Genomic DNA, 11,349 nt, shown 5'->3' with positions numbered 1-11,349 from the left:
TTTGAGACAGAGTCTTGCTTTTGTTGCCCAGGCTGGAGTGCAATGGCGTGACCTCAGCTCACTGCTACCTCTGCCTCCCAGGTTCAAGCGATTCCCCTGCCTCAGCCTCCCTAGCAGCTGGGACTACAGGCGTGTGCCACCACACCCAGCTAATTTTTTGTGTTTTAGTAGAGATGGGGTTTCACCACGTTGGCCAGGATGGTCTCAATTTCCCAACCTCGTGATGTGCCCGCCTCGGCCTCCCCAAGACTACATTTTTTTAATCAGGCAAAATTAATATGTCATAAAAAAAGCAGAGCCGTGGTGGCCTTTTATAGGGAGGGGGATTTTTTTTTTTTTTTTTTTTTTCAGAACTTTTTTTTTTTTTTTTTTTTTTTTTTTTCAGAACTGGAAAAAACCACCTTAAACTTCATATGGAACCAAAACAAGGGAAGGGGGATTGTTGCCTGGGAGGTGATGACATGTTCTATATTTTGATAGAACTTTGGGTTGCAAAGATGTCTGCGTTTGTCAAAATTGATTGAATGATATACTTAAGATTTGTGCATTTCACTGTATCTAAATTTTACCTAAAAGAGCAGACAGGGTGGAGGAGGAAATAAGAGAATGGTGAGCCCAATGGTCAGCTCTGCCCTCATCCTGTATGCTCGTCACCACCATCCCTCACAGCCCGGCCAGCCTTCGTCTGGGCCCCCTTCCTTTCCTTGGCTCCCAGATGCCACACTCTCCTGGCTGGCCTCCCGCTTCACTGGCTGTTCCTCCTCATTCTCTCTGATCAGTGGTCTGCAGCCTCTGAAGCTCTTCTCTATTCCCCACGCCCTTGGTCGTCTCGTCCAGTCTCATGGTGTTTCGTTTTGTTTTGTTGTTCTGGAGATGGGGGTCTCACTTTGTTGCCTAGGCTGGTCTCAAACTCCTGGGCACAAGCAACCTCTTGCCTCGGCCTCCCAAAATGCTGGGATTAGACGTGAGCCACCATGCCTGGCCTAGTCTCATCGTTCAAAAGCCCTTGGATCTTTAATCAAAAGTATTTAATCAAAGGCCCCTATTAATCTAGACTCCTTTTAGAATGTGGGAATACTCGGCATCAATTTCTCCACTGCGGAGTCCTGGTCACCAAAGCTGGGGCTGCAGGGAGAGCCTTCTCATCATACAGGGACACTGATCCTTACCAAGCCTCTGCTCTGTGCCCACCCGCAGTGCCAGACACTGTCACAGATCCCTCCAGCAGCCTCACGGTTGTGTGTGTGTAAGTGTAAAGCTCTATCAGAGTGTGGTGTGTGTGTGTGTGAACTCCCCCTGCGTTTAGAGTCCCAGTTAACTGTTTCTTGGAAACCAGTTAGAACCGTATACCAGACAAGAAAATATTTCTCTTATTTGCATTCCCCCCCTTCCTTCCCTGTTCACTTAAAATAATAAATATCCGGCCCCTTCCCTGTGCCAGGCACTGCTTGGGTCTCTGCCCTCAGGAAGCTCACAGTCCAGTGCAGAAAGTGGCTGTAGCAACCACCCAGGTGCTGGGCGTCACATCAGGGCTCCAGCAGGCACTGTGGAGCATCCAGAGGTGCCGTTAGTCCAGTGGGGAGAGGGGGGGCCATTGCAGCACAGAGCAGAGGGGATGTAGAGAAGGGCCTGGCCCTGCTCCCTGTGCTGCTTTGTGACCCAGCAAGTCACCTTCCCTCTCCGGTCCTCAGTTCCTCACTGCAAAGTGTAGACAGTCAGACTAGACCAGCGGTTTCTCCACATCCTCTCGGAGCCTGGGCAGAAAGGGAGCGGGCAGGTGGAGCTCCTGCCCGAGACTCTGCCACCTGGGCTGCCTTTGTCTCCCCCGTTTGGTGTTTCACTTTCCAGGTCAGTGTGGCTTAGCCAATGGGTGGTTGGAAAATGGGTGGATACTGCCTGCGGAGATGTGCTCCCTGACCATGCCACTCTGAGGGTCCGTGACCCTGACACAGGCCAGCTCCAGACAGCAGATCCTGGGTGCTGGATGGTGGGTCCAGCGTGCCACTGAACCAGCCTGACTCCCAGCCCCCAGCACCTGTGGCCACAGTCCCACCCTCTGCAGCCCTGCCATTGGTCCAGCCATCAAGGACATCTGGTTGGTTGGGGCCAAGAATAAAGGCTCTCCCCGCAGGAGTACTCAAAACCAGACAGACAGGGGACCAGGCAGGATCAGCTCTGAGCTGGCAGAAGAGAAAGAAAGACAGACTGGTAAAGAAGTGACTGCTTTCAGATTCAAGAGTGGCTGGGGCATGGGTTGTCAAGGGCTTTCTCAGTTCAGAGGATTAAGTGAGAGCGGGGTGTTGGATTCTATTTTTGCCTTGACCTCTCAACTTTTGGAGGAAGACAAGAGTTTTTTTCCTAGATGTTTCTCAAAAAGACAAGATGAGCAGCATATGTGTGGGGCACAGGTGCTTCCGTTTGCTAACACAGGTTACAGAAGGCCCAAAAGGGCACCATGGTCTCAGGTTGGAGTCATTAGAGGCCAGTTTTGGAGCCAACCTATGGGCACCTACTGTCTAGATGGCAGCTCTAGGGAAGGGAGAGGAGCGTCAGCCTTGGCCTCAGACCTTGTTCAAAATCCAAATCCGTCACCTACTAGTTGCATGACCTTGAAGAAGTTGCTCCACCTCTCTGAATCATAGTTTCTCTATCTGTGAAATGGGAATGATCCCACTTACTTTGCAGCATCCAGATAGAGATGGAAGGTCATTAACATGCATCAGTGCCCACTCCTGTGGGGATCACGGAATAGGTGGTCATTCTTCTCCACGTCCATGCTGTCCCCCAGTCCAGCTATCCTCCGGGAAATCTCTGGGCCCCAGAATGCAGGAAGGTGAGCATGAAAGGATCCAGAATGACACGCACGGGCCCCACTGGCCCTGGAGACCTGGCTGACGTTTCCTTTCGGAGAGACCTGCAGAGAGCAGGATTTTAATGGCCTTGTGTGCAGGGGGTGACGTTTATGCCCCAGAGATTTAGAACCGCTTGGTAAATGGTGAAATGCTTTTTAGAAGTTTTAAAAATCAGTTTAGCAGCCATGAAACTCCTTAATGGGCCAGGGAGAGGGTTTAGGAATGCTGGAAGCCTGAAATCCTTTCTGTATATGGGATGTCTCTGCTGATCTGTCATCAGTGGTGCTTGTCATCTTTGACATGCTTCCCAGAGAGATTGGCATGTCACTTGGTGACATTCACACTCTGCCGAGGTCTGCAGGATGATGGGAGAGGGTGGAGGATAGCAGCTGGAGTCCTTGAGGTATTTTTTGCTCTGTGGCCCTGGCCTCATTACCCCCACATTCTAATCAACCAAACCACCAGCCCCAGATAAGATGATTCACACTGTAGTTTCTGGTATCTGATTTTCCATCTCTCAGAATTCTGCATTTATTGGCATGTCTGCACAGCAACCACAGCTCATACGATGTGTAATCTTACGATGCCTCGAGGTGCTGTGGGCTTCTGATTCACTAAAGATTTGGTTATGCATAGTATTGCCTTTGTGTCAGGCCTCTCTGAACATGTTCTAACACTTTGACAGCTGGGCAGGCTCACGTGAGTTGACCAGAGCAGACTTGGGCTGAGACACAGGAGGTCTGAGTCTCAGGCTTGGTTCTGCCACAAACTTGCTACGTGACTGTGAGTAAGTCACTTTCTCTCTTTGGGTCTAAGTTTCCTCATCTATAAATTGAAATGTAATACTCTGGGTGCTGCCTGTCTCCCCTAGAAGGAAGTAAAGATCAAAACAGCAAACCAACACCCTAAGGCTTTGAAAGTGGAAGGGGTTAATGTGTGGCTCCCCTCAAGTAAATAGACTATGGTTATTATTAACGATTTCTGGTCACTCTTTTCTCCAACTGTGCTGGACAACAGAACGCACTGCATTCCAAAAAGTGACGCACAATGAATGCTTTATCTTTGGTGCAGAGAATCGGCTTCCGGGCCAGAATACTTCCAAGGGCAACAGGAGGAAATGACTGAAGCTTAGGGCAGAGACCTGGCGGCAGCCTAGACATGGGGTCTGGGAGACTCAGCCTCCAGGACCCCGAGACCTTTTCCTTGCTGCAGCCCAGGCCGCCAGCTGCTCCCGGTGCCTCCCAGTTTGGTCTTGCCCATGTGTTCCTGAACGCTCTCGCTCTCATTGGACAGTCCTTGAAGGGGCCAGAGGGCCTGCCTTCAGCTTGGCCAGGGACAACAGAATTGATACATCTGTAGCTTTTTGGCACTCCTGCCCGTTAAATGCACCCACATCCCACATAAAATCTAACTTCTTTCCTGTTAGTTGTAATTTCCCAGTAATTATATCACACGTTGGAATTATTAGGAAGTGAGATAACTAATCCACGCTTTGTTTCCATTTGTTTGTAAATAACGGATGTCACAATGGTGGTGATGCCATATTGTATTTTGCATGGTAGCAGTTACACATGGATTACTATACAGCAGTGATCCGAACTTGCAAGAGGGATGAATGAATCTTACAAACATATGGTTGAGATAAAATAGGCAGACACAAAAAAGGACTTACTATTGACTCCCTTTAAATAAAGGTCCAAAATAGGCAATATGAATCTGTGGTGTTAGAAGTCAGGGCAGTGGTTACCCTTGGGGAGAAGGACAGTGATCTGAAGGGGTCTGAGCAGGGTTTTGGGTGCTGTGATGTTCTGTTTCTCAGTCTGGATACTATTCATTTGTGAAGCTTCACTGAGCTGCACGCGTTTTCAGTTGTACATATTTCTGCATGCATGCTATATATTCACTGAAAGCTTAGCAATCTAAACATTTGTTGATTGTAAATTTGTACCTTGATCTCACATTTTGGAGCCAGTACATATTTTTCAGGTTTCAGAACATTTTTTGGATGTCCCAGGCCTCGTGTATTTAACAGTCCGAGCCACAGAAGGAAAAGTTCCTTCTCCCTGGCCTCTCCGGACATTTCTGAACTGTGGGATGGTCCAGGAGGTCAGGGCCATGGGCTGTAGTAGAGAGGCCTTGCCAGTCACCACCCTTTCAAATTGGGAAAAGCTCACGTTCAGCCTTCCCCAAGCATCCTGACCTTCTCTACCCAGGTGGCCATGACTGGCACTGATGGCCCACGGTGGTTATGTCCACACTATCACTTGGAATTGACTACACATGCCTCAGTTTCCCTGTTTGTCTTTTCCCTTACGAGATTCTTGAGGCTGGGGCCCATCATATCCTTTGTTTCTGTGACTCTCCAGCACCCAATACAGAACCCAGGTAGAGTAGGCATTCAATAAACATCAGCTCCAGCTGGGCACGGTGGCTCATGCCTGGAATTCCAGTGCTTTGAGGGGCGAAGGCAGAAGGATCACTTGAGTCCAGCAGTTAGAGACCGGCCTGGGCAACATAGTGAGACCCATAGTGGGAGGCTAAGCTGGGAGGCTTCCTTGAGCCTGGGAGGTTGAACCCGCTTTGAGCTATGGCCATCCCTGTGCTGCAGCCTGGGCAACAGAGCAAAACCGCATCTCAACAAATAAATAAATAAAACTAAATAAATACCAACTCCTTGACCTTCATCCCTGAATTTCTCTTTCCTACAGATATACCACCTGGATAGGTTCAGGCTTGGGGACATGTATAGGCTGTTTGACCCTGGGGGCATTTGTTCCCTCCCTAAGTCTCACTTTACAATCCTAGCATCATGGAGGTACAGTGAGGCTCAGATGTGCTCACCATATGTGAGCTACGCCTCGCTCAGATGTGCAGGTGTCCATGGATAGCGCTGCCCCTGTGCCCTCGGGTGGCCTTCTCAATTCTTGCCTGATACAGGGTCCGTAAGAGGAGATCATGGAAGGAAATGAGTAGCCCCTTCATCCCTCAACAGCACCGCAAAGAATCCACTCCTCGAAAAAGTTCAAAGGAACACTAGCAATTTATTGATTTTCTATATTTCCAAAAAAAGCAAATACATTCGTGTATCACACAAGGAAACTGGTTCTGGCCAGCACAAGATTATTCTACAAGCATGAAGCAAGGGAAGGGTGGGCTACAGGGAGGCTCCCAGGTCCCTCACAGCAGCCCTGGGCTTCCCTTCCCTGCCCAGCCCTGGCCGCAGTCTGGGTCCTCCCAGCCATCCACCTCTCAGCCAGGTTTGAAGGTCACTGCCTCTTGGGTCCTTGGGGGGAGTGTGGAGTCAGGGCTGGTGGTGTGGTCCCCACTGCAGAGGTGGCTGGTGGCCAGTGACTGGATTTGTCTTAAGCACAGGAGGTCCCAGGGTCAGGGAGGGGGCAGAGTCTGTGTCCTTCCTCATTTGGCCCCAAATTGGAACTTCTTATTTTGGGCATTGGTCCTGGCAGTGTGAGGCCAATGTGGACTTAAAATCCCGACACGTGTTGGCTAAGATGAAGCCTGGCAAATTCCTTGGTCTCTTTCTCTAGGAAAAGCCCCTCTCGATTTTGCTCCTTCTAAAGTGACACGCCTGGGTCAGAGGCCCAGATGACCTGAGGTGGCCTGAGAGGGAACGGGTGAGATCACCAAAGTCAAGCCTGCCCTAACTGTCCACCTGAGCCCCTGAGGCCTGGGAAGCTGCCTTGTTCCCAGGGCAGGGGCTGAGCCCACCTGGCTCTTCATCTTGTGGGGGTGGGAGGAACGTGAGGCCAGGGGCTGCAGGAGACCAGGGCAGTGCTAAGTGGAAGGGGCTCCTGCCTGGGCTGGTAAGTTTCACATGGATTTCCCTCCCGCCCTGACCGACCATACGGCCCCCACCTGGAGGAGCCCTAAAGCCAAGGACTCCTGTCTTCTCTTTCCTCCAGGAAAACATAAGCTTCATGAGCACAGGGATGTGGTCTGTTTTCTTCCCTGACATGGTCTAAGTGCTTAGGACACTGCCTGGCACAGATTGGTGTGCCACAAATCTCTTTTAGGAGATGAATTCCTCTGGGTTCTGATGACAGCACAAGAGGCACCCAGAAACCTATGCCCAGGACAGTCCAGGGAGACCAGCCTCCCACGTGGGGCCCCGAGAGGGAGAGGTGGGCCAGGATGGGCCCCCTGGTGTGAGCAGAAGCAAGGGAGGGTGTGACAGACCCCCAGCACTATAGCACAGCTGGCTGATGGCCAGGGACACCTCTCAGAGGACAGTGTCCTCATGTGTCTGGCTTCTCACCCTCAGTGGTCATTCTGAGTCCACATCGGTGTTTTCTAGTTCTGATTGCTGGGGCAACAGGTGGGTTTGGACTTGGGGGTGGTGCAGAAGAGGAGACTTAGGAGGAGGCTGAGAAGGAGTGAGGAGGAGGAGCATCTTATATTTGTCTAGAGAAGGGCACAGACCAGGAAGTTAATTCCTCTCTACCACCAGCAATGCTAGCCGGGAGGTGAAGGCTGGAAGGAGCAAGGCTTGGGCGTGCTGGGCTCTGCTCGGTCTTAGTCCACACCAAGGGCTGTCCACATGGGTTTCCTCATAAGGCCCTCGGGAGCCCTCCTGCTACTGCTCATTTGAAGTGCACAGAGTCTGGGTGCTCCATGTGGCTGATGCCCCTAATGGGCCTGTTTATCACATCTCCTGGGGGTTCCACAGAGTGCAGCCAGGACAGCTGGGGTTCAGGGGAAGTGGGGGGCGGCCCCCGGCTGGGCTGTGGGCTTGCCGGTACTCTGATATGGCACTTTCCTTTCCTAGTCTACCCAAACTCCCCACCTCCAAGACTGCTGGGACCCCAAACACTCCCTCACTTGACTCACAGCAGGCTTGGTGGAAACATCTTCCTGGTTCATTTCTACCCTCCAACTCCATCCCATTAGAAGCTGGCATTCCAACCTGGTATATGCCCAACTCCCCGCCTGTTCCCCTCTCCACGCCACTGGGAATATGAAGACCAAACAGCCATTCTCAGAACAGCTCTTGGGGAAGAGCTGCAATAAAATAGCTTTGGTTAAAAAATAATAATAATAAATCATTTTTTACCTTCTTTCTCCTGCAACAAGTAGATGACAAGACCTCTGAATGCAGGGCCTTTGCAGGTTGAGCCTGCTCTGATGGGCACACAGCCCAAGAAAATGGCAGGCACCACCTTTCAGCTCCTAGTCCCCTGAGCAAGCCTCATTTGGCAAAGCATGAGAGCATGTCCTGCCGTCCTCTGGAGCCTCACACCTCACACCTCACACCTCAGTCCTTGTGGCATGGCCTGAGGGCTGGCGTTAACAGACACACCAGATTTTCCCATGAGATACACCAGACATCCCTTCTTGGAAAGCAGCCTTGTAAGGGGGGAGGCTGGCCCAGCCCCAGTTCCTCCTGCACCCCTGTGGACTGCTGGTAGGAAGCCTGCAGGACTCCTCCAAGGGCCTGACTGCAGAGATGCCCCTTGCCCTGGCACCATACATGACAGGAACTATGAGCAGCTCACCAAAAAACACATGTTGTCCTTGCCTATGAGTAAGAAAGTGGAGAGCCCTTTTCACCACCTTATGAGCTGCAATAAAATAGCTTCCCTAGCTTTTTGCAGTTTGCAGTTATGCTTTAAGACACTCTCACACACACACACGCACACGCACACGCATGCACACACTTACATTATACACATATATATATACCATTTCTCAGAAGAAGAAATATTACATATAAGCCCCTTTAACTCAAGAAAGCCCCCTCCCGACCTCCCTAACCCCCATTGCCTGCCATTTCCCCCAAGGAAAAAAAAATCTAAAAATATTTCCGTTATCCACAGTTTCCAGGTTTCTTCTCAGCTGCGTGTGAACTTTTCCAAATACTGCACAGGATGGACAGACTAACCCATCCAGAGAGGACTGAGGCCATCTCAGCTGGGTCACATCTTCCTGGAAAAGGAGAAGTCCTCTAGTTAGCGTTTACAGTGACATGTTTCCACAGCATACGCCCAGCCTGTACGGCCACCCTCTTCTCACATCTGCCCCAAGTGTGCCCTGGCCTGAGACTGGATTCAAGGCTGCCCTAGACACGTGTATAGATTGCCCTGTGGATTCAGAAGCTTGTCAGCTTTGTCTGGCATCCTGCCCCACTGTCCCCTGCCTATGCTGTCCTGCACTAAGCATGAAGGTGGTGTTCATTAAGGATTTGCCAAATTGAATCATTCTCCTTTTCTGCCTTCAAGCTGCTGCAGCTTGTTTTCCAGGAAAGGATATCTAAAGTCTTATTTAACCTTCACGCAGACCAAAGTTACAGTCCTCTCTCCCCACCAGGGATTGGGGTGGGGGGTGCTGGTGGACAGCCGGGACTCAGAGGTCCCCTTCAGCTCAGGAGAGCCTGTCTTCACCACAGGCTATTTGCAGATGGTGCCATGCTGGGCTGCCTCTGAGGCCCCTCTCTAGGAGTGATGACATCTGACTGGAGTATCTATTTGTGATTCTCGGCTTACCTGCTTCAGAAACATTTTAGATGCTTGTTTAAAAATAGACTTTCCTGGATCCCACTGCAGGGCTACTGAGTCAGAATAGCTGGGGTTGAAGCCAACCATGTGCACGTTAGCAAGCAACCCAGATGCCTCCAGTGAACACTAAGGTTTGCAAGCCTTTGTCATAGGAGTGGCTCTGAGTTTTGGGCCCTAGAATCATCAGCTGGAAATAAGCTTGTCCATACTGGGCATGTGCAGAGACTGGAAAGTGAATTACGAAAGGATAAAAAAGTGAGCTGTGGATGACCAAACCCAGAATGACAGATTCTAGAACTCCAGATATATGTATTACAGAACTCACTGTAGCTCATGTGAATGGTACCACCTGTGTTGTTCAGTATACAACCTGCACATCTGTAACTAGCAGTCCTGCTCAGACCCTTTGACCCCTCTGACACTCCTAGGACATTAGACACCCCTAACGTCCTGAGGGTGGGACAATCCACGACCCCAGCCAAGCCGTCTACACAACTGCTTGTATTGGGCAGAGCCAGGCGAAAGGAGGCTTCTGTGTCCTGGGAGCACAGGCCTTGCCCCTGTCTCTGAGACTGGCTGAGGCTGTCACAGTCCTGAAGGCATCCCTTGCCTGAGGGTGGGGCGATTCTTACCTGCAAGCCAACTTGCTTGGATAGCCTCTTCTTAGAATCGGGAGGTGAAGTTCCTGAGGCTGTTGGCCCCGGCTAGGGTTCCCAGCATGTTCCTATCAAATCCTTGCTGCAAGGGAGAAACAGCAACCAAATGACATAAAACCGTGTGGGGCTTGCTGTGGGTCAGACACTGCCCACTGCCCGCCCAGAGCATCCTCGGCTCACACAGCCTCTGTTCTTATCGCTATGTACATGTGTCAGGGCTAAAATGGGCCTCGTTAAATGTGCAACCAATCATAACTCTCCACGAGTTGGTGAAATGTGTTTGAACTTCCACTGGCACATGTGAATTTCCTACTTGCATTTGTAGAAGCCTGGGTCAAAGCATGAGGATGTAGGCTGGTACTCATTTATTTTTAAATACAGCAGCAACCAACAGCAGATCAGAGAAGTTGTCTGTTGTTCTTCCCTCTGACCATCTCTGTCTTTTTTTTGTTTGAGACAGAGTTTCGCTCTTGTTACCCAGGCTGGAGTGCAATGGCATGATCTTGGCTCACTGCAACCTCCGCCTCCTGGGTTCAAGCAATTCTCCTGCCTCAGCCTCCTGAGTAGCTGGGACTACAGGCATGCGCCACCATGCCCAACTAATTTTTGTATTTTTAGTAGAGATGGGGTTTCACCATGTTGACCAGGATGGTCTTGGTCTCTTGACCTCGTGATCCACCTACCTCGGCCCTCCAAAGTGTTGGGATTATAGGCGTGAGACACCGCGCCTGGCCTTTTTTTTTTTCTTTTTTTTAACAACTCTGACAAGACCTCTTGGGCAGAAAGGACATGCCCAGTGTTTCTCAAACACAGGAGCAGGGGCTAGCACTGGTGAGAAGCTGCTGTGCTGGAAGGTTCTGTTTACTTGTCTGTTCTCCACCTCCAGCCCCACTAGCCCCTGAGTGGCTACTGAGTGGAGAGTGAGTCTTGTTCCTGTTATTCCTCCTAGCATACAGCAGGTGCTCAATACATGCTTCCAAGTGAATTCACAGCATAATGTGAATGCAGCAATAGACTCAGGTGCCCTGGAGAAGAGGGTCCTGCTGCCAGCCCTGAGCTCTGAGAGCCAAGCCAGCCATCACCGACCTGTGGGAACAGGGGGGGAGATGGCACAGGGGATCCGAAAGAGCAGCTCGTTTGAAGCCCTGCGCCAGCCGCCTTTAAGCATGTATTACGTGATGCTGTTTTTCCTCTGCAGATTTGCATGCTCATTCCTGTCGAGCTCGGCTCCTGCCCTGACTCACTGAATCAAGACAAACTCCTTGGACCCTGATTCCCATTCAGCAAAATGGACACAAGCCATGTGGCCTGTCTCACCTGTGCTTGTGACAA

At 50.8% G+C, this 11,349-nt stretch overlaps 1 protein-coding gene across 2 annotated transcripts in view; it reads right to left on the bottom strand.

Moving 5' to 3' along the window:
- Positions 1-1,532: 1,532 nt before the first annotated feature.
- The window catches only part of PKP1 (plakophilin 1), a 52,105-nt gene continuing 42,288 nt past the window's right edge, over positions 1,533-11,349 (bottom strand). Inside the window, exons 13-15 of one of the 2 annotated variants that reach the window (XR_005195584.1) lie at positions 9,994-10,099; positions 8,257-8,792; positions 1,533-1,544 (exon numbers count right to left, since the gene is read on the bottom strand). Coding sequence is in view for 1 of the 2 variants with exons in the window: in XM_017499421.2 (XP_017354910.1) it covers positions 10,025-10,099 (75 nt within the window). In the remaining variant the exon portion in view is untranslated. Of the gene's footprint in view, positions 1,545-5,873; positions 8,793-9,993; positions 10,100-11,349 lie in introns of those variants that run through there. The other variant, XM_017499421.2, reaches the window with a different exon arrangement.

The sequence above is a fragment of the Cebus imitator genome, unplaced genomic scaffold, assembly GCF_001604975.1.
Source record: "Cebus imitator isolate Cc_AM_T3 unplaced genomic scaffold, Cebus_imitator-1.0 Scaffold257, whole genome shotgun sequence".
NCBI classification, from domain to species: domain Eukaryota; kingdom Metazoa; phylum Chordata; class Mammalia; order Primates; family Cebidae; genus Cebus; species Cebus imitator.
This window is presented reverse-complemented; position numbering and strand designations above follow the sequence as displayed.